General features: G+C 42.8%; 1 protein-coding gene across 1 annotated transcript in view; it reads right to left on the bottom strand.

The window, feature by feature from the left end:
* The window catches only part of LOC307219172 (uncharacterized protein), a 29,908-nt gene extending 11,010 nt beyond the window's left edge, over window positions 1-18,898 (bottom strand). The window contains exons 1-12 of the mRNA XM_079982172.1: window positions 18,670-18,898; window positions 13,861-13,933; window positions 12,827-12,909; window positions 12,143-12,300; window positions 10,161-10,213; window positions 9,592-9,705; window positions 8,518-8,643; window positions 7,284-7,428; window positions 4,461-4,633; window positions 2,990-3,112; window positions 2,443-2,541; window positions 679-819 (exon numbers count right to left, since the gene is read on the bottom strand). Coding sequence (XP_079838298.1) covers window positions 679-819; window positions 2,443-2,541; window positions 2,990-3,112; window positions 4,461-4,633; window positions 7,284-7,428; window positions 8,518-8,643; window positions 9,592-9,705; window positions 10,161-10,213; window positions 12,143-12,300; window positions 12,827-12,909; window positions 13,861-13,923 — 1,278 coding nt within the window. The 5' untranslated portion in view covers window positions 13,924-13,933; window positions 18,670-18,898. The remainder of the gene's footprint in view (window positions 1-678; window positions 820-2,442; window positions 2,542-2,989; window positions 3,113-4,460; window positions 4,634-7,283; window positions 7,429-8,517; window positions 8,644-9,591; window positions 9,706-10,160; window positions 10,214-12,142; window positions 12,301-12,826; window positions 12,910-13,860; window positions 13,934-18,669) is intronic.
* Between the last annotated feature and the right edge of the window lie 3,686 nt (window positions 18,899-22,584).

Genomic DNA, 22,584 nt, shown 5'->3' with positions numbered 1-22,584 from the left:
TGCCAGTTGTACCAGGCATATGTCAAAAGTTTCTCCACCTTTTCTCGTCCAAGCAATTAATGCCAACAGTCTTGATTTTTCACTTGCAAAGCCATTTCCACACAGTTAATAATTGCTAGAACCATATTACATCAGTAAATGCAATATTCTCCAGTCTTGCTTGCTTGCATAAATAATCCGGTAGTCAGTCCTTCCAGAGGAGATTTTGCCAGGTAACATAGCAAAACGAAGTATCGAAGTGAAACAAAGAATGCTCACCACCACCACCCCTTCCGTTCCGACACACCAGCTCCACGCAGATGATAATCCTTCTTCCACTTTAGCACCTCAGCGGCTGAATTAATTAGCAGAGTAATTTCTCCCCCCTCACTCAGAGCATGTCCATGACTTAAATCCGATTTTTCATCTTAAGAAATTGAAGTTTGTTGCTCACGGAGACGACTTTGGAGAGTTGCCAAGAAACGCACAGTGCTTTCCATCCAGCGGCCCCTGCCCCCTCATTCCTTCCGGATTTGGGGCCAGGTGTTGGGCAAATGAGGATGAGACTGCCGCCCCTGACCCTGGGGGAGTTGGGAGGCTGATTACTCCAATCTCAGCCTCTAATTACCCGTGCGAATGGCTGCGATGGAATTCCAGCCTCCTCCATGACACCAAACCGGAAGTCCCTCTCAGTCTTACCTTTTCATATTTTTTCTCTCTCACCAGCACAGGCACAACACGAACATCACTCAGGGTACTTGGGAGGTTGGAGGAGCTAGTAGCTAGCACAGCAGAGGACTGATAGAAGTCTTCATCCTTAAGACTGCTGGTGATTTGGGTCTGCATCAGTTTCAAATGAAAACAGGGTTAGAATAGTCTGAGACGAGTAAATGACTGGCTAGTGATACACAAATGAAGTTTTGTTTCCTCATTTCTAGGACATACCCTCTCCCATCTCTCTTGCTAATTCTTCCCACATTATCTCTATTACTTGTAACATAACAATCTGATGCAGACCATTTTTTAGGCTATAAATATTGAACTGGAAAATTAGCCAAAGCAGTGAGGTATGATAGAATTTCACCCCTCCTTGATTCTCACTCTGATTCCTATGTGACTTAAAATTAAAACAAGACAGTTTGGCTCTGTAGCAATATAACAGGAGTTGATAAACACTGGGGTGAGAAAAGGATTCGCCTGGTCAATATTTTACAACAGGTAATCCTCTCAGCTCAGCAAGTGGTTTTCCTCCTGCCAGATACAGGATTCTCCATCATGTAAATTAAAGTGGAACAATATGTGCTTCCCAGTAAGCCACAGATCAGTAGAAACTGGCCATAACCCAAAGTTAACTTTAAGATGAAATTCTTAACTCTTTTAGAAGGTTGCAGAAGAACCCTCATTTACCCTCCTCCCTATTCCTCCTATCATACTTGATATTTTGAAAAAGGCTAACCAACTCTGACTTTAGAATCCTTACAAAAGCAGTTTACTTCCAGGGAAAGAAGGAGAGTGTAATTTAATACCAGTTCAATGTCTTCCTTTCCCTCTGAACGATAATCATTTGTGGCCTCAGGTAGGAATAGTATTTCTACAGCAGGAGGTTAGCCCAGCGGCGTAGCGTGGGTTGTCAGCACCCGGGGCAAGGCAAGTAATTTGCGCCCCCTAACCCGTGGATTTGCGCCCCCTAACCCATGGATTTGCCCCCCTAACCCTAACCCCCAGATGTTGCGCCCGGTGCGGCCGGGCCCCCCTGCACCCCCCACGCTACGCCACTGGGTTAGCCAACAGTCAGGAGTTTCATTCTCTCTCGTGCTGCAGTGTGTGACTACTAGATCACATGCTCTGTGTGTTGACATTCTATTCTTTGGAAGCATGCAAACAGAAGGAACTGTATGCCGCTTCCGTCTTCTTTGTTCTGTTGTTGTCCTCTCTCAGAGAAGAGACATGCCATAATGGCTCTGTTCTTTATTTTGATCGTGTAAATAAATCACTAAACCCAGATGCTACATATCCTCAGTCTCAGCTTCTTCTAAGCTCTGCTGCTTGCTTGTACGTCTGGAGGAGTGAATGCTGTGCTATGTGTTTTGGACCAGTGCCGGAAGAAGGCCGTCTCCCACCCAGAAGCACCAACACCAACATGGCTGAAATGTTCTTTGGGTGGCATGGCTTCTAGCTTCAGGAGAGAAATAAATATTAAGGACTGTGGGTTTGCAGGGATAAGATCCTAATTGCAATCAATATGACCAAATATAATGCCTGAAAAGTTCCATTTGAGTTGCCTCTTTGGGATTTTCTACCATACCTTGCAGAACTGGATACAAATGGATTCAGATGAGCAAGGTACAAATATTATTATTATTATTATTATTATTATTATTATTATTATTATTCAGAGTATACTAAGTAGGCCCAGCCATGTTCTTAGGGATCAAAGACACGAAGAAGCTCCTGCAGTCTTACCTTTTCATATTTTTTCTCTCTCACCAGCACAGGCACAACATGAACATCACTCAGGGTACTTGGGAGGTCTTCATCCTTACGACTGCTGGTGATTTGGTTCTGAATCAGGGTTAGAATAGTCTGAGATGAGTAAATGACTGGCTAGTGAAACACAAATGAAATACCTGATCAGTATTGTTTCCTCATTTCTAGGACACACATTCCCCCATCCCTCTTTGCCAATTCCTCCCACATTATCTCAGTTACTTGTAACAGAACAAGCTGATGTAGAACATTTTAAGGCTATAAATATTGGACTGGAAACTTGGCCAAAGCACTGAGGCATGCTGGAATTTCACCCCTCCTTGATTCTCACTCTGAATCCTATGTGATTTAAAATTAAAACAAGACAGTTTGGCTCTGTAGCAATACAACAGAAGTTGATTTACCCTCCTCCCTATTCCTCCTACCGTACTTGATATTTTGAAAAAGGCTAACCAACTCTCACTTTAGAATCCTTACAAAAGCAGTTTACTTCCAGGGAAAGAAGGAGAGTGTAATTTAATACCAGTTCAATGTCCTCCTTTCCTTCTGAATGATTATCATTTGTGGTCTCAGAAAGGAATGGTATTTCTACAGCGGGAGGTGAGCCAACATGGCTGAAATCGTCTTTGGGTGGGATGGCTTCCAGCTTCAGGAGAGAAAGAAATATTAGCATGTTAGGAAAGAAACTGTGGGTTTGCAAGGATCAGATCCTAATTGCAATCAATATGACAAAATATAATGCCTGTTTCATGCAAGGGCAATTCAAGTACTTCATAAACATGCTTCCATTGCCACCAACAGAAAACTGAACAAAAAGCATGAAAAGCAATTGTAGCCACTGCAGTGGCTTTGCAAAGTTCAAACATTCCTTTTGCCATTCCTCCCACAGCTTTAGCTCACAAAAATCACTACAAACTTAAACATAACTCGTGTCCCCTTTGTTTTAAAAACTGGATTCCCCCCCATTTGTTTTGCTATGTGATTTGAGTTAAAAAAAATATTTTTAAAAAGATCTTACACCTGAGAGGTGGGAAAGTCCCACTACACAAGCAAAAGCCATTCCACTCATGCAATGAATTCATTGGATCCTACCCAAAGTGATTTTACTTGATGGCTTCAGTTAATGCAAACCCTAAATCATGTGACAAGATTAGATAGGCTTGTGGTCTGTTAACAGCCTGTGGATTATTATTTATTAAAGTTACCTGTCACTTTTTTAGCAAGGTAACTCAAAGCAACTTACAATCAATCACATACACTAAAACTGGCATATAACAAAACAAAGAAAAATGTAAATGACAATCCTGTTTTAAAAGGCAGGATGAAAATATCCTACTCACTTAAGGAGCCCACAAATAATGAAAAGTCAAACACTTGGTTTGCTGTTATGTAGAAATAAGAGCAAATCACAGTTATTACAAACTCCAGTTTGCTGATCAGCTCCAACTCATTGTTTGAGATCATGATTTGTCAGGACCAAAACAAACACGGTCTGTGGCAGGGTCAGAATTTAGAACAAACCATTTGTTTTCATGCTATGTCTGAACCCAGAATATTCTCCAAACCATTAACAGAGTTTGTGCATAACTTCCCAGCAATTGTGAATCTTAATCACAAGTTTGCCTCCACACTTTAAAGGGCTAGAAATATCCATTTTTTAAAGCAACAACAAATTTCTCAAGATTTGAACAAGACCTTGTGGAGCACAAACAGCCTCATTGCTTATCCCTTTTTAGGACCACTCCAAAACATGACAAGGCTTACACATTTGCAGAGTCTTTTGTAAAATACCAGCTCCAAATAAACTAAGAACTTAGCGGCAAAGAATGTCCTAGGCAGATATTCACAGAACTTTCAGCAGAAGATGGGCAGCAGTTTTCTAGCAATCAACTCAATGGTGACAGCTAACTAATTGAGAATAAAGCACTCATCTCCAAAACAATAGGCAGGATACCAATTTCATCCTAGCTTACTTCACCCAAATGGGTTCATACCAATACAGGAAGTTCCTTTTTTGTAGTATGAATGCCTTCTGTGGTCACAAGTGGTGACTGGTCTTCTATAGATGCTTCAGCAGATGGAAAAGGTAAGGCCTGGCTGGGAGGTTGTTCAGCTGCCTGCCTATCTTTCAACTCCACCTGCAAAGTTGTATAGGGAAGGAGAAATTCTGTTGTTCCAGAGGGGAGTGGAACTCAGCCCAAGCTTCAGAGAGAAGACTTCAACAAGACAAGAGTATCCCTATATCCCAAGCAATCTTTACAATCTTAATACAGTGGTACCTCTGGATGCGAACGGGATCTGTTCCGGAGCCCTGTTCGCTTCTTGAAGCGAACGCAACCCGCGTCTGCGCAGGTTGCGATTCGCCGCTTCTGCACATGCGTGTGACGTCATTTTGAGCGTCTGCACATGCGCGAGCAGCGCAAACCGGAAGTAACGGGGCGTCGCGTAGCGCAACTCGAAAATGCTCAACCCGAAGCTACCTCAACCCGAGGTATGACTCTACTAAGAGTGAGAGTCCCCTCTTCTCTTTGAGCCACAAGTAGATACACGCAAACAGTACCACAGCCACAAAGAAAAAGAAGCGAATAGAAGAAATAAATAAAAGAATAGAAGAAATAAAAAGGGCTTTCGATTTTCTGTCTGTCAGTTTATATATAAAAAGATTATTCAAAGTATTCACTCCAGGATGATATCCAACTGTTCCTCCTTCCGTTAGATGATAATTTCCCAACCTTCAGACCCAGACATCTCAAGTTCATTCATTTTCACACCCCAGCCTCCCTGCTCATTAAAAGGCACATCTCATATAATATGGCTGTAGAAATCACTACTAAGGGAATATACAACAGCAATACAGAATGAAAAAACAAAGCACTTATACCTCACCTTTCTCATCCTAGCTACCCATCTCCTTTGCAAAGTAAATCTTGTATTCTGTTTGCAAATCTGGGCTGAAGATGCGACCTCTAAGAGAGTTTATTTGACGTAAGGGCATGGGAAGAGAAAGATGAAACAGCAGTGGGCATGAAGAGAGGAAAGAAATCCTGTAGAGCATTCAGGAGAAGGAAAAACAAAAACAGGAGGAACCTCTAGAGAATACACTTGAGTACACGACTGCAGCAAGGCTATAGGAGGGAAGAGTTTAATTGGTATGCCCATGGGCTTTAACACAACTGGAGATTATACACAAACATCTCGTGAAGGAGAGTGTGGCAGGAGGAGTCCAAATTACCAGCAGTTCTTGTTTGACAATGGCAGAACCAGAAGACATAGTGGAGGAAAGTATAAAAGGCCGCAAAGGGGGTGGGGTGGGGACATCCAGGGCCCCGGGTTGCCTCAGTCTCAGTTTCAATTTTTCCACTGGCTCCCCACAGTAGTGATCCTGCTAGCACAAGTCTCTAACCAGGAGAGCTGGGCATAGGGAGGTCTCTGCCTAATCCAACACTACCCCAGTCTGGAGAAGGTGCATGTGCAAATAGCAAAAAATAAGCTTCCATGAAAATTCAGAGGATGACTGTGTGAGGCCTGTGAGGGTCTCAGAGTATGAATGGATATGAGTGAGTAAAGCCAGATGACATGTGACTCTGACGATAAAGATAAAGAGATTGTTTGATTCTGAACATAGAAATAGATTCTGAAGCAGAAAAAGGGACTGTTGAACCAGCTAATGTAACGTAATGAACAGGATGGGCAAGCAGGATGTGCCAGACGTGTCAGAGGGCATGCTGAGACAAGTAACTGTTCTCAAAGGACATGCTGAAACAAATACCTATTCATGAAGGTAATAGGGGGAATCAGCATGACAGAAGCTATCACCTAGTCCAACCCCCTGCAATACAAGAAGGTGTAGTTGTCCCATACAGGGATCGAACCTGAAACTATATAAAGGCTGGAAAGTCCCCGGCACAAGGCGTTGCTATCCTGCTGCTGAGGTGGCCGCCCAAAGACTTATAAAAGAAATGGATAAATTCTTTTAGTGGGTCCACCCATCTGGTATGAATGAGAGGAGAGAATGAGTTCTTATTAGTTATTACCTGTTAATCAATAAAATTATTTCTAGGAAGATTTGGGTCGTTTTGTTTTTCTTGAAAACGCTCTGATCTAAAAGAATCTCCTGTCACTAATTGTATGACAACTCCAACTTGGTAAGAATAAATAGCATTTGCATAGAGTTCTCTGTTACACATGTGTCTACAGTCAGCCAATCATATAGTTACATCAAGGCATCCTGTCGCAATCACAACCCACTGTGGCAAATCTTAACTAATTAACATTAACTAATTATTAAGTAGTTGTCTTCATTCATTAACCTTTGATTAAATATAGCCAGTCTCAATGGCTGATTCCATTATTCCAAACTGACTTATGATTAAGTGACATTACTGATTCAGTGTGTGTTGCAATTCAAGTTTCTATAGTGATTATGAACACTCTACTACTGAAGATGGGTTAGCTACAACTCACATCCTGATGCTATGCTACAAAAATGGATTCAAATGACACAAGAAAATTTGAGCTTTCTCCTTCGTGTGTATGTACATAACCACACACAAAGAGAGAATGAAAAAGGTAGTAACGGAACAATACCAGCTCCCTTTTCACACTTCCTGAGCAAGGGTTGGGCTCTCCAGTCTCAAGAGGTGCACATGGTTCAACTGAAGAGGAGGAACAAGTCCCAGCCCAGAGAAAAACAAGTCACAAATCCCCACTACTCACTCCTGCTCAGGACTACTCCAACACATGGGCACACTTGTACACTGGCAGGCTGCACAAGCAAAATACTAACAGCAGTGCAATTGAAGCCAAAGAATCCACACCCCTATGCAAATGAAAAAGAGAAGGTTTTTCCTTTACTGTGGCTGGAAGACCTTCTGCTGCTGTCTTGGATGGAGCATGCACAGGTGACAAAGGAGCAGTCTCACTGGGAGGGTCTTCAGAGGTCTGACTGTCTTCCAACTTGACCTGCAGAGATTCGTTAAGAGGATGATGATCACAGAATTATAGAGTTAGAAGGGACCCCCAGGGTCATCGAGTCCCACCCCCTGCATTGCAGGAATGAGGAGGATGATAAGGACTGCTTTGTCAGTGGAGAGTTGAACTTAACCTAACCAGTGTTGAGAGACGATACTTGAACAAAAATGGCCTCGTATTCTAATAAAATATTACTGCTAAGGTGTGAGGTTTTTTTTATTATTTAGAATACTTACATCCAGCTTTATACCTGATGTAAAGTTCTCCCAGTCACAACAGCCGATACCAATTTTAATGGGGTTTTATTGTGATAATATTTTTGAACTAATCTTGGGAGCCTCAGGTTGCTACATTTTAGTCCAAGATACGTCCCTGGCCTTCCCTTATCTTGAGCTCAGGTTGGGCATAACCAGCCTTGCGGGGGAGACTGTGGGAACATCATTATGCAGGCTCAGCAACTCAGCAGACCGGACAGCTATGTATGTGATATGCTTGCTTCAGGGTTATGGTGCCCAGCTATCAATAGGTGAAAACATACAGGGCTGGGGGTGGGGGTGGGGAAGGAGGGCTACTTTCATCCATTTAGAAGTTTCTGGAAGCAGTGGTCAGCAGTTGAAGTTACACTGAGATGAAACACTCACAGATGACTGACCAACAAATGCTGTCTGCAAACTGCTGCATCACGACTGCTGATAGACTGTGTCTGCCTACGTCGTTGCTAAAGAGAAAGGACTGAAACCTAAGTATGCCGTTACAGCTATTGCTATTATGATTGTAAATAGTGCTACCATGATGCATTTATGACCAGTCAAGCAATAAATCACTTCAGTGAGTTGTACAAGGCCTGTGAGTGTTTTTTCTCAAAGTGTAGCTTCAATTGCTGATCACTGCTTCCAGAAACACTGCTAAATGGACGAAAGCTTCTAACGAGGTGCCTACACACAAGTATTCTCATGCAGCGAAAGTGTGATGTACTGTGACCTTTAACAGAGACATGGAGGTCACTAGGGATGCCATCTTCCACCCATATCGCATATCCCAGCTACATCTGCTCTTAGTAATGTGTAGGGAGCTGTTTACCTCAGTTTCTTCTTTTTCCTTTGATGGCACTTCCTGTTTGCTCTGTGGACATGTTGAGGAAACAGAGGGCAAATGAAAACTGAAATCCTTTGCAGACATGATGGTTTTGCTGGACTTCCGATCCACCTAAAGAAATACCAAGCAGGAAGGGGGAGATGTGCAAATAAGAGACACTTATATTACTGCTGCCAGTGCTGTGTTTGCTTTAGGATCCAACACGGCTCTGGAAAGACTGACTGAAAACCTGTTTTCGATCCCAAGGAATCTTGGGAATTATAGAACTATGAGAAGGATTGCAAGGTTATTTCATTTTTAAAGGGTCTGCCACTGGAGAGCCACTGCCAGTCAGAATAAGAAACAATGTTCAGACAGATCAGGGCCTGGAGAACTGGAGCCAGCTGGTGGGTCAGATGCTGTGTTTCCCCCACCCTCAGTGGGTCATTTTGAAAGGTGGGCAGGCTGGCTCATCCATCAATCGCCTGATAACACTACAACATCAAGTGATCCAGTTTCCCTTTGTAGCACCGGGGGAGGGCGGATTTTGGCCCACTTAAGTGAGGATTGAAGTTACAACCAATAAGCACTGACTTTAAGCAACCCTTTCTGCTGGGGTCTGTTGTGCTAGAGAACCCCCACAGCAAAGGCAGGGAGGGGTGAAACAGAAAGAGAGGAGGTAGATCTAGGTGGAATCATGGGAGAAAGGGAACGAGGAAGAAAAATAACTCTCATTGATTGTGAGGAGGGGGGATGAGAGAGAAATGAGCTCCCACAGAGTGCTGCAACACTACTTAGAGGCTTCCTTTCAATCAAGCAGTATGCAGGTTTTGTTAAATAAGCCACATTTTGACAAACATCAGAACACATTTCCAGGATTTGTATCTACATTTCCATTCAATTAATGCATAAACCTTTATTCTCTCAGCAACCAGGTAAAGCCATGTTACTCTTCAAAATGTTACAAGTTCTTCCTGCTCTGAGAAACCACAGGAAAAAGGTCCCTTCACAGATCGAGAACTCACCACCTTCCTCAATAACTACCTGTTGCAAGGTGGCCCAGACTTCTCCTACAATTACCTTGGATGTGTCAGTTTCTTTACTCAAACTTGTTGAATTCTTCTGCCCTTGTTTAGATTCTGGTGTTGCTGATGGTCCTCCAGTTTTTTCAGAATTATTTCCCTTTTTATTTGGCTGTAGCACAGGAATAGAAAGATGAGTCTAGTGCTGTGAACTCTAGCTTGTTTTGACAGAGCTTCAGCACCTTTACCAACAAAAGTGTAGCAGGTGAAACTCCCCCCCCCCGCCCCTGCCTTTGGTGTTGTCACGAAGTGATGGGAAAAGCTTCTCTAGCTATTCCCCCCATATTAGACAGCTGTTCAAGGCACAAGAGCCCTGTTGGAAAATAATGTTGACAAACCCTGAACAGTGGGATGTCAAAAAGAGGCAAAATGGCAAATTTTGCTTGTATATCTCAGAGGCCGTCTGAATTAATTAGCTACTTCTTCAACCATACAGACCAGGCACATAGTCATGAGAAATCTTCTTCCCAAACTTTGCCCCACATCACACCATCCCTTGATCTCTGCCACACGTGTAAGAGACACCCTCCCTGTAGGAACTAGCCACAGCATAGGTTCATCGCTTACCGTCATATTGATTAAGCACGAAGAACGGGATGAGTTTTTAGAACGACCTTTTCCTGCAGATAGAGAAACAAACTCAGCATGCAATGCCTCTGCCACAACCTGAGAGTTTGGATGTGTGGGACAACTTTGCTTTGTTAAGTCTTTTCAGGGCAGATGGATGAGTACTGGAGTTTCAGTTACAGATAGATGGCATGCTATTCCAAAGATCAGGTAAAAGAGAGGAGAGACTCTCTCAGTGGATAGAGCAAATGCTTTGCACTCACAAGGGTGCCACTTTCAAATCCTAGCATCTTCAGGTAGAGCTAGAAAAAGTTTCTACTGGAAGCTTTGGAGAGCCATTGCCAGCTATAGTGTGACTAGGTAGAATGCAGTTTCCTACAACATATTCCTGAAAACTCCTGCTGTTATTTATTTAGGGGACGCAGGTGGCGCTGTGGGTTAAAGCCTCAGCGCCTAGGGCTTGCCGATCGAAAGGTCGGCGGTTCGAATCCCCGCGGCGGGGTGCGCTCCCGCTGCTCGGTCCCAGCGCCTGCCAACCTAGCAGTTGGAAAGCACCTCCGGGTGCAAGTAGATAAATAGGGACCGCTTACCAGCGGGAAGGTAAACGGCGTTTCCGTGTGCGGCTCTGGCTCGCCAGAGCAGCGATGTCACGCTGGCCACGTGACCCGGAAGTGTCTCCGGACAGCGCTGGCCCCTGGCCTCTTAAGTGAGATGGGCGCACAACCCCAGAGTCTGTCAAGACTGGCCCGTACGGGCAGGGGTACCTTTACCTTTACCTTATCATGGGTTACATACGCTTCAGGTTACAAACACTTCAGGTTACAGACTCTGCTAACCCAGAAATAGTACCTCGGGTTAAGAACTTTGCTTCAGGATGAAAACAGAAATCGTGCTGAAGCAGCACGGCAGCAGCAGGAGGCCCCATTAGCTAAAGTGGTGCTTCAGGTTAAGAACAGTTTCAGGCTAAGAACGGACCTCCGGAACGGATTAAGTACTTAACCCGAGGTACCACTGTATTTATCTACAGAGCGGGAAATCTATGACAAGCTTTTAATTTGAGCCAGTCTTCATTCGGGGCTCACCAACCTGAGCTTTACTCTACAATTCTAAGGACAGCTCCAGGCTTTCCAGGTTTGTGTCCAAACATGATTTTTTGCCACACTGCTTTCCCCATGAAAACCTACGCTTTACCGCTGAATTGAAGCAAATGGCAATTTACTCAATTCAGTGGTAAAGATCAGATTCTCCTGAGGAAAGTGTAAGGCAAGAGGGGGAAAAAGCCCTCAGACAAGGACTGGGAAACTGCAGACCTGTGCCTAGAAAGCACAGGGCAAAAGTCAAGTATGGACAAGCTCTAGATCTCCACTCTGGGATATTTGTAGCAATATTAACGAACACTACTTTTGAGTACATGCTAAATGCCCATGTCTTTTCTCTAAGCACAAAGCTGTCCCTGCCACACATCTGGAACAGGCACTCCTAGCAGAATTGAGCCCCAGAACCTCTCCTTTTTTATTTAGCTGCTTCGGGCTTCAACTGCAGATCCTAGATCTTGGAATCTCAATGAGCCAAACAGGTCAGCCTAGCTGGGCCATTCTCTCAACCAGGGAGGCTGGTTCTAGTGAAAAGCAAGCTTTTGATATTGGGAGAAGTGAACTAGTACAACTGAAACACAGAAATACAACCCCAAAGCAGATAACGTGGACATTTCACCACATTATTATTATTTTGTTCATGTTTGTACCACTTAATAAAAATCTAAAAATAATTTAAAAGTGGCATTCAGTAACATTTCCTAAAAGATAAAAACAAGATAAAAACAAAACTATCACAAATAAAACTGTGCTCCTTCAACCACAAACATAGCATGGATGAGTGAGTTTTTACGGGGGCACTGTCCACCACATAACTGTGAAATGGGTAGAGGATCAGAGAAGGAGATGGTCCAATATTCAGTCCCACATATATATTTTCAGCCTTGCCTCTGTTTTTGGTTGTTGCTCCCAAATATTTATCACTACCTTTAGCTCCTCTATGATGGCCTCGGCTGGAATGTGCCCCACTGAAATATCCTTGAGAGTGATTCCAACCACGGCCTCGGTAAGCAACGTTGTAGTTGTGAGGTTTGCCACGATGAACCCTGAAGAAACACAAACACAGTATTCTGCATAAGTTGCCTCTACTGCCATCTATCATGAGCTGTAAACCAGAGTTGGTCAAGTCACCTTAGTAGATTCAGCTCAGCATAGCCCAGGAATGGGGATCTGTAGCCACCCATATGTGGTTCAACTTCATTTCCCATCACTCCCAGACAGCATGACCAATGGATGTTTTGTAGTTTTTACGTGCTGGATGAACCAACAGCCTATGGAGCTTACTGTGCTGCTTTTTTAGAAATGTTAATTTTAACGTCTTATTAATTTTTACGTTGCTTCATAACTTAATTTTAATTCATAAGCTACTGCGAAAATACATTTTGTTAAAGGTGTAGGACAAACATATTCATGTTCTTAGAAAGCTTAAAGTTTAGCATCTTTTTATTAGTTTTTAGTTTGTTTATTAACTTAATTTTGTCATTAATTTATATTATACTTTGAAAAAGTGGGGGCAAATATGTGTACATGCATATATAATATGAATAAAAATAAAATGTAGAAGTCACTTACCACGCAGGTGATGTATATGGGCAATAGTACTTGTCCTGTTGCCAATCCCAAGAGTCCCTCCAATAGTTTTCATTTTGTGAATTCTGGGCAGGGGAAAACATTTCACTCTGTTACTAACCCACAACCAGACTAACTGGTCAAAACAGGAAAAGGGAAAGAACAGCTTTGCAAATACAAGAACTGCAACTTACTAACAGTGGATAGCTCACCTCCAAATTTCAGGTACCAGAAGCAATGCAGCAACCCCAGTTTCCCTCCTTTGTAACTTTTATAACTTACTTGATAATTCTTGTTTAGATTATTAATTGGTCAATGCTGCCAGCTCTGCTTCTTTCCTTCATCCTTTGTCCCCATGCCATGTCAGATGTCATTCTGACCCATCTCTACCCAAAAGATATTGGAAGTTATAGTCCAGCACTGCCTGGAGGGCCACAGGCCCCCTTTCCCCATCATAAAGAATGGTGTTCAAGGTAGAGTATTGTGAGTGCTGAATCCTAAGATTCTGCCAGCTAATGCTTACTGGAAACATTGGGACAGGGAGTTAGAATATGCTGTACAGTCTAAACAATGGAATTTGCTTTAGAATCCATATTTTTCTTTAGATTTAAAACTCAGACTGATTCAGGAAAAATTGATACTTTGGGTATACTGAACTCCACAACATCTTTATAGGAAGGCACTGTTAATTAAAACTTTAAAACTACAATTTGTATGGTATTATATACATTTCTTGTGTTTCCAATTAACTTTATGAAACAACTCATTTTTAGAATTGGAAATTATTGAGCAAAAAATAATGGTAGAAAAGTTTTTGTTAAAGCTCTTTTTCTGCAGAAAATGATCAAGTTCCCTGCATGTTATCATCATTCCCTAGGGACAAAAGCCATTCTAGATTGCTCCAGCTTTCAGTAATAGATATTCTGTTTCTTTTACAGCATGAATATATGCTAAAACTACTTGAGTCAACCAAAGATCAAGACAGTGTTAGGGAGGGTAAAGAAGACTTAACCAAAACAGCAGCAACATGAACTTACGGCTGCATAAAACCCAGGTCCATACTGTTGCCTACCCCACAACATGGGGTAACCCCTCTCCATATTTCAAGCCCTGTGGAAGGAGGTAAAAAAAGACATTTAAGGATACTTTCAGCTTTTCAGCCACTACTGTGCAAATGAACCATGATGGGAAGTTTTGCTTCTACACATGACTCTGGCTAAACCATTTTAAGCTGAGACATTCCTTCATCACCCTAGAATGTTCAGTTCACATTGAGTTCATGAGACATTGCATCCTGACCTGTTCTTAGTGCTTGGTTGACCACATCTACGGATGAATGAATGCTATATATTAATCACTAGTAATAGTTTAAGTCCTGTTATATCAATCACTAGTAATAGTTTAATAAGGAGGTTTTCACGCCTGTCTAATTCTGTGTTCCCTTTCCCAGCCTTTAATCTATTGATGATTAATGCCTATATGCAACCCTTGCATTGTATTTGTGTTAACCAATCAGCAACAAGCACATATGTGGCAATGCTGTAATATTCAATAAAAGGGACTCCCCGAGACATGCTCAAGAGATGCCTCCCATATGACACTTGTCATTCGTCTGTCGTTTATTTCAACCCAACAGAACCAGGCAATTCAGAGTACAGGCCAAGCCTCTTCCTTCCTCAGTTGAACAGCTGCCTGTCATCTTAGGTCACATTCAGCCAGTTGACCTAGGCTCTGCCCTAGGGAATCAGACTGAGATAAAAGCATCAATTCCAGGTTCTAGGGCAAGGTTGGGAAACATTTGGCCCTCTAGTTGTTGCTAAACTACAACTTCAATCAGTCCCAACATACACAGGTAATGACCAGAACTATGGGACTCGTAGTTCAACAACATCTAAAGGAGTAAAGCGTCCACACACCTGATCTAGGGCATGCCCAGAAAGTGGAGGGAGTACAGTGGTACCTCGGATTAAGTACTTAATTCGTTCTGGAGGTCCGTTCTTAACCTGAAACTGTTCTTAGCCTGAAGCACCACTTTAGCTAATGAGGCCTCCTGCTACCGCCGCGCTGTTCTCATCCTGAGGCAAAGTTCTTAACCCAAGGTAATATTTCTGGGTTAGCAGAGTCTGTAACCTGAAGCGTATGTAACTTGAAGCATATGTAACCCAAGGTACCACTGTATCTGCTTTAAAACAGAAAGTTACAGTGGTACCTCAGGTTACAAACGCTTCGGGTTACAAACACTTTAGGTTACAAACTCTGCTAACCCGGAAGTAGTACCTCGGGTTGAGAACTTTGCCCCAGGATGAGAACGGAAATTGGGTGCCAGCAATGGGAGGCCCCATTAGCAAAAGCGCATCTCAGATTAAAAACGGTTTCGGGTTAAGAACAGACCTCTGGAATGAATTAAGTTCATAACCCGAGGTACCACTGTACTCTGCTTATGCACAAAGGTACTCAAGCGAAGATGAAAGAATTGTTTTTAAAACAAAGCATGGTATTTCTAGTTTATAATTGAACTCAAGAGTTGCCCATAGCTTCTCACTTTGTTGCTATATAGATCAGAAGTGGGCAGACTTTAGGTGTGAGAAAGGTTGCATCCACATCATACATTTAAAGCACTCTTATACAGTGGTGCCTCGCAAGATGAAAAGAATCTGTTCCGCGAGTCTCTTCGTCTAGTGGTTTTTTTGTCTTGCGAAGCAAGCCCATTGACGGCTTAGCGGATTAGCGCTATTAGCGGCTTTTAGCGGCTTAGCGGCTTAGAAAAAGGGGGGGAAGGGGGGGAAAACCCGCAGGAACTCGCAAGACATTTTTGTCTTGCAAAGCAAGCCCATAGGAAATTAGTTTTGCGAAGCACCTCCAAAACGGAAAACCCTTTCGTCTAGCAGGTTTTCCGTCTTGCGAGGCATTCGTCTTGCGGGGCACCACTGTACAACATTAACATGGCTTCCTCCAAAGAATCCTGGGAACTGTAGTTTGCTGCCAAGGGAATTGTAGTTCTACTAGGAGTAAACAACAGTTGCCAGGATTCTTCGGGGGAAGCCATGATTCTGAAAGTGGTATAAATGTGCTTTAACTATATATGGTGGAAATTAATCTTGTGCTATGATGAATGTTTGTTCCATCTGCATAGGCATTTCAGCTTGCGAAGTGATGATGCCCTCAACCCCCCCAAGCACACTGTTTTGGGGTTCTCCCAACTCTCCCATGTGGGGGGAAGGGGGGATCTGCATTGTGCAAGCGGAAGCTACTGAAAGGGCTCAGTAGCTGAATCCTGCCCATAACAAAGCTACAAGATGCCATTTAGAGTAATCGTGAAATGATAAATGGTGCCTGCAAAGTCCTTGCATGGTGCTCACCAAGATCCACACATATATATATTTTTGCCGTCACGAAAAGAGTTCAGCTGGTATCATTGTCAAACTTGATCTGTGGGTGCATGTGGAGCTAACAGTCTGCCACACTGGCTAAACTCAGTTCTTCTTCTCTGTCTTCTATCCATCATCCTACTGCCAAACTTTGTCATGTTGTCTGCTCTAGATCTGGAATGGTTTGAGCTACAAAATGATCCAAGGGTAGGAGCAACTCCTCTATGAGGAAAGATTTCAATATTTTCAGTTTATTAAAAATATGAATAGCGAGGACATGACAGAAGTTTATAGGATTTTGCATGGTGTGGAGAAAGTGGATAGAAAGGGTTTTTTTCTCCCTTACTCGTACTAGAATGCAGGGTCATCCAAACAAGCTGAATGTTGAAATATTTAGGACAGACAAAAAAAAGTACATCTTCACACTGCAGCCAAATAGCTACATAGGTAGCCTCTTTGCCCAATTTAGAATGTGCTTTTCTGTATTGTATGCTTCTCTCTGTATTTCTGTATTCTTGTTATTCTTTTCAGTTTACCAAAGCTGTACCATTATTTGCAAGTAAGGAGAGTATGTAGCACTTGTAGGGCCCCCTGCCCAGTTCACAGAGTTTAGGTATGCATACTAGTGTAAAGGAAAGGCTGGTACAGAGTCAATTACACTGACCAGAGCCAGCTGGAAGATCATAGAACTGTAGAGTTGGAAGCAGAGTGGATTTGATTTAAATCATGATTTAAGTCACTAGTCAGTAAAGGCTTGATTTAAATCATTTTTTTACAGAAAGACTAATTCTTGCTGGTATAATCTTAATATTTACAATGAGATGAAAGTTTCATTTTTGGAATAATAAATTTTCAGTGTCATTTTTACATTCATATCAAAAATTACTGGTTTGGTTATACTATTAGAAATACATAGACTGATAATTATGAAATTATTGTGAGGTTTAATAAGTTAACTGCTTATATCTGGACAACGTTTCTGCTGTACTTTACAAGAAGGAGAAAAATAATCATTTCCTTAATAACAATTTAAACAATTTATTTAACTAAAACAATAACATTATAGCATATGTATCCAAGTTTGTAAACCGATGTAGTTAAACAATTTAAAACAAAAACAAAAACTCAGACTTTGTTTAGCACACATAAAAAACAAATCCTTATTTCCTGATGAACAGCCTTTGGACTATAATGTAACTTAAACAGAAAACTCTCTTTAGAAAGATGTTTCCTCCAAAAGCATTTCATTTTTGAAAAATCTGATTTAAATATTAAAAATCTGATTTTTTAAAAAAAATCATTGATTTTTATCCATCCTGGTGGGAAGAGACCCTGGGTATCATATAGTCCAACCCCCGATTGAGGAAGAGACCTTGATAAGATACAGGGAGTTTTAGGTAGAAAACAACTCCAAATATGGGGTGTCTAACTTGAAGGCCAGGTAAAGAACCATGAGCTGTTTAGATGTTGCTGTAACCAATAATATTGCAGAGATGATACAGGCATGAGGGCTTCATGTATTTAGAATGCCATATAGATGCCTTGAATTCTTGTATTGCGGCCTCAGCTTTTGGAATTATCCACTGGGGCACCTTTCTTTCTTGCTGCAGTAAGTAATAAAGCTGCTCTTTCCACCACACCTTTTGTCTTGAACTGGGAAGAAGGACGAGGCGTATTTTCAGACTTTCCTTTCAAAGGGTAACAACGCAGCACATAGTTAAATTATGGTATTTGCTTCTACATGAGGCCACCAACTTGGATGGTTTTAAAGATTAGACAAATTCATGGCACATAAGGCTACCAACCACAATGGCTGCATTCTATTTGGGTATTGGAGGCAGTAAGCAACCTGAACACCAGTTGCTGCAAATCACAGTGAATAAAGGGTGAGATGGAGAACATAAGAAATGTAAGAACTCTGGACAATCCTCCGCAAAAAAAGCTCAACAACTCTGTGCCATCTCCCCCCATTTTTTAAAATTTGAGTCCCCAAAAATACATGGAGGCATCTTATACACAGAAAAAGATGGTACTCTGGTTGGCCTGTTATTTTCACCCACCCATAGGGAACCCACTTAAGGACTCTATACGGGCTCCAGAATACCCCATAAGGGAAAGTGAGCAGTTTTTCTTATAACACCACATCCAAAATCAGAGGGCCTGAGGCATGGGCGTAGCCAGGGGGTGCATCTGCGCCCCCTAAATCAAGTAAATAAATAAAAATACTTAAACTGACCAATTGCGACAAAGATTACTTGGTTCTGCCCACCCCCAAAATAACTCCTGGCTACGGCCCAAAACAGCTACAACTCCCTTGAAACCACAAAAGTTAAAATTCTGTAGCAGTATAACTTAAACGGTTAGCACTGAAGGAGAGGGGAACAATACCTCTGAAACGACTAGCCCTAGACTAAAAACTTGTGCAGCTACAAGGCCATAGCCCCAGGTCAAGTAAAACAATAGAAATACTTAACTGACCAATCACGTCGGTTCTGCCCCCCAACAAAAGTCCTGGCTGTGCCCATGTGCAGCTTACCTTACAAAATACGGTGATCGCAATATTTAGGAAACTAGTTTTGCCCTTCTGCGCGGGTAGTTTTTAAAAAGGGAAAGCCTTCTCCTTCCCAACGAGAAGGCCTCTTCCTTAAGGAAAGCATCTTCCTCAACGCAGCACAAACCCAACTGGTCGCTCTCCGCCCCGCCCTTCATACAATCGCTGTTTCAAAGAACAGGGATGCATTTCCATAGTATCAGCTTTTGTTTTAAGGGGGGTGGGAATTACATTAATGAACTTCATTTCCCCGAGGTCTATCAGCAGCATATTACAGCCTCTACCAGCGGGATCTTTCAAAAGTCTTTACCTTTGAGCTCCAATCGCTGTTTCTCTGTTGCTGGAAGAAACGTGGTTGGGAGGAGAGCTGCGCGCTGCGCGTTCCGCACCAAATCAAACCTGGCTGAAGCCTTTCGGTGTTGCGCAAAGACGAGTGCAGCCCATTGAACGAGAAAGCGAGGAGAAAACTTGCTCGATTTGTTGCTCCCTTCTTCTCAGCGCCTCGGCTGCCGAAATGAGGACGAGGCGCCCAAAGGCGCTCCAAATCAACGCCGCTGTGTACGATTGTCACCCACAGCAACCTGGGCGCGGGCTCTGCTCTCCCCTGCAGGCAGATGGGAGAAGGGAGCCGGAGGAAACGCGCGCGCTGAAACCGAAAGTCAGAGAAGGAGAAGGCCCGCTTTTGAGAATCCCCCTCAGCTGCGAAAGGCTGTCGGGAAAGCGATTACGTCTCCCTGGGGCTGCCAAACGGGCATAAAACCCATATGGGTGTGATTTCTTTAGAGATCGCTGCAGGCGTCTTCTGCATGGAAGCGGAAAAAGAGAATTGCACGAGGCGATTGATAAGGCTTAGCTGGTCAAAGAGCGCATTGCGCGGGTACTTTCTTCTCCATTCCATTAACTAGTTAAGGCTGTGTCGTTATCTCCGCATTTCAGCTACTTAGGGAGGAAGATGGAAGGCTGAGGGAGATGACGGCTTGCAGGCTGTTCGCCCAGTTCCCGCCCTAACGTGGGTTGTGAATCTTAACTTGCAACTGCACCGCTCCATTTCCTCGCCCAGTGCCCGATTTAGGTATAAGCTAAACAAGCTATAGCTTAGGGCCCCCAAAAAAATTAAAGAAAAAAACACCTGAATGTACATTTTCAAAATTTTAAGATAAAAAACAAAATAAAACCTACAGCTGGACATATAAAGGGCCCCATTACCTTCAGTAGCATAGGGCCTCATCAAACCTAAATCCAGCCCTGTCCTAGCCCCGGTTGGAGGGAACACTGAATAAGACGCAGTAAGAATCTTCTGTATACCACACATTCAAAGTACTTAGCCTGTTGTTGTTTTTAAATGAAGGCTAAGTGCGTTAAATTGCAGTGTAGTAATTCGTGCTTGAACTAGGACCTGAGAGACCATGGTTCCAATCTTAATTTCACATATTGCCCTTGTGGGGTCAGAAATGGCGGTGACAAGACCTTGGGGTCGTGGTAGATGTCAAACCCATGTGTGGAGGCTGTGAAAAAGGCAAATTCCATGTTAGGGACTATTAGGAAAAGAACTGAAAAGAAAACTGCCAATGCAGTATCATAATGCCGTTAGTGCAAATCTATGGTGTCAGTGCAATTCTGGCCGCCTCAGCTCAAAAAGAATAAAGGAAAAAAGGTTCAGGAAAGGGGTGCAACCAAAATGATCAAGAGGGCGGAGCGATTTCCCTATGAAGAAAAGTTGCAGCGTTTGAGACTTTTCAGTACGGTGGTACCTCAGCTTAAAAACTTAATTTGTTCTGGAGGTCCATTCTCAACCTGAAACCGTTCTTAACCTGAGGTACCACTTTAGCTAATGGGGCTTCCCGCTGCCGCCACATGATTTCTGTTCTCATCCTGAAGCAAAGTTCTTAACCCAAGGTACTATTTCTGGGTTAGCGGCGTCTGTAACCTGAAGCATCTGTAACCGGAAGTGTCTGTAACCCTAGGTACCACTGTATATGGAAAAGGTGAGCGAGAATTAACGGGATAGAAGTGTATAAATTTATGCATGGCATGGAGAAAAACGGGTAGAGAAATGCTCTCCATCTCAACACTAGGTCTCCTGGATATCCTGTGAAGCCGAATGTTGGAAGACTAAAAGAAAGCACTGCTTCAACCAGTACATAGTTAAGCTGTGGAACGTGCTCCGGCAGGAAGCAATAATGGCCACTGACCTAGATGGCTTTAAAATAGGTTTATACAAATTCATGATGACTGTGCTCTGGTTCCAGTGTTTGGAGCAGCACTGCTTCTGAATGCCAGTTGCTGGAAACCGCAGAAGTGGAAAGTCCTCTTGTGCCCGTATCTTGCTCGTGAGTTTCCTGAAAGCATCTGGTCGGCAACTAGATAGAGCCATTGGCCTGATCCAGCTGGCTCTTCTTAGTTTCTTATGTTCATAAATCACCACTAAGACTGGCAGGTGCTGGTTTCACTCAGTCGATAGAGCATGAGACTCTTAATCTCAAGGTTGTGGGTTCAAGCCCCACGGGCAAAAGATTCCTGCATTGCAGGAGGTTCGACTACATGACCCTGAAGTTCTATGAAGAGAAGAGCTAGTCCTCTGAGGTTGCAGTCCCATGCCCACTCACCTCAACAGGTCTTCCTTCTGAGTAGATGTGCATAGGATTGTGTTGTAAGTAGCTATATCTCGTGATATGAACGTAGATGGCCTAAGTAAGTTGAGAGGTACCACTCATGAAAAGGACTGAACGTGCCCAGGTTTGGAGATCTTCAGGGGAGGCTTTTATTTCAGTCTCACTTTAGAATCGTAGAGTTTGAAGGGACCACAAGGGTCATCTGGTCCAACTTCCTGCAATGCAGGAATCTTTTTGCCCAGTGTGGGGCTTGAACCTGTGACTCTGAGATTCAGAGCCTCATGCAATCCTGCAGTTTGGTGAGGGGCCTTCCCATCTGCCTTCTCCCTGCTTTCTTAATGGCCCATCACCTTTCCTTTGTTCTCTTAATCTGTGTATGTATGTCTGTGATTGCCACATTGATGACCTGTGACAATAGTAACTAATCAATGCCACCTGTTTTACAGTCATACAGGAAATCAAGATCAATAATAGTGAAGTCCCAAGTAAGGTCACAGTGAAATCATATGGTCAAAATGCATATAATAGTGGTTATTTTATATATTTGCAGGTTTTTGTTAGAACTATATGTAATTAAGGGCCACTAGGTGGCATAGAAAGTCTGTGGTTGTTCCTTTCCTTGAAAATTATGTGTGATTATTTTTTCCTGTTACAGCCACCCAACAGGCATTCCTATACCATGCAGGTAAGTCCAAATTGTCCAGGGCTTTCCACATTTGGACAATGGTTTCTCTGGCAGCCATCAACAGAAATTACAACAACTCTTTTGCTAAAACATCCTTGTTCGGCCTGTAAAGATTGGTAGCAGGAAAAGCTCAGGTGTAAAGTGGAGGTCCTGGTGATACAAATTCCTGGCATACTTTTTACTAAAAGTTGCATATGCAGGGGCATTCCCATCAAAGATGGCGGTGTATGCCCTTAGCCTTACATCCTGTCCATATTCTGACCAAGGAAGTAAATGTGACCTAACTTTATCAATCAAATACTTTTAGTGAAGTTGCTTTGATGCTAGCTGATATGGACTTTATGGGCTTGCTGGACCAATGCCTATTCCAAGCAGCTTCTTCCATTTAAAATCCCAAGTTGTCTTACCACACTATCTTCAGACCCAAGAATGGACCAAGTTCCAGGAAGATCTTATACATGAAGAGACAATGCCTTTCCCTCACCCAACACGTACCAGGAATGGTGGACTATTAAAAATTTTTTGTTGTTGTTGTTATGTATTGA

Source organism: Podarcis cretensis, assembly GCF_951804945.1.
Source record: "Podarcis cretensis genome assembly, chromosome: 6".
NCBI lineage: Eukaryota > Metazoa > Chordata > Lepidosauria > Squamata > Lacertidae > Podarcis > Podarcis cretensis.
Note: the sequence above shows the minus strand (reverse complement) of the source record. Positions and strands in the feature narration are given on the sequence as shown.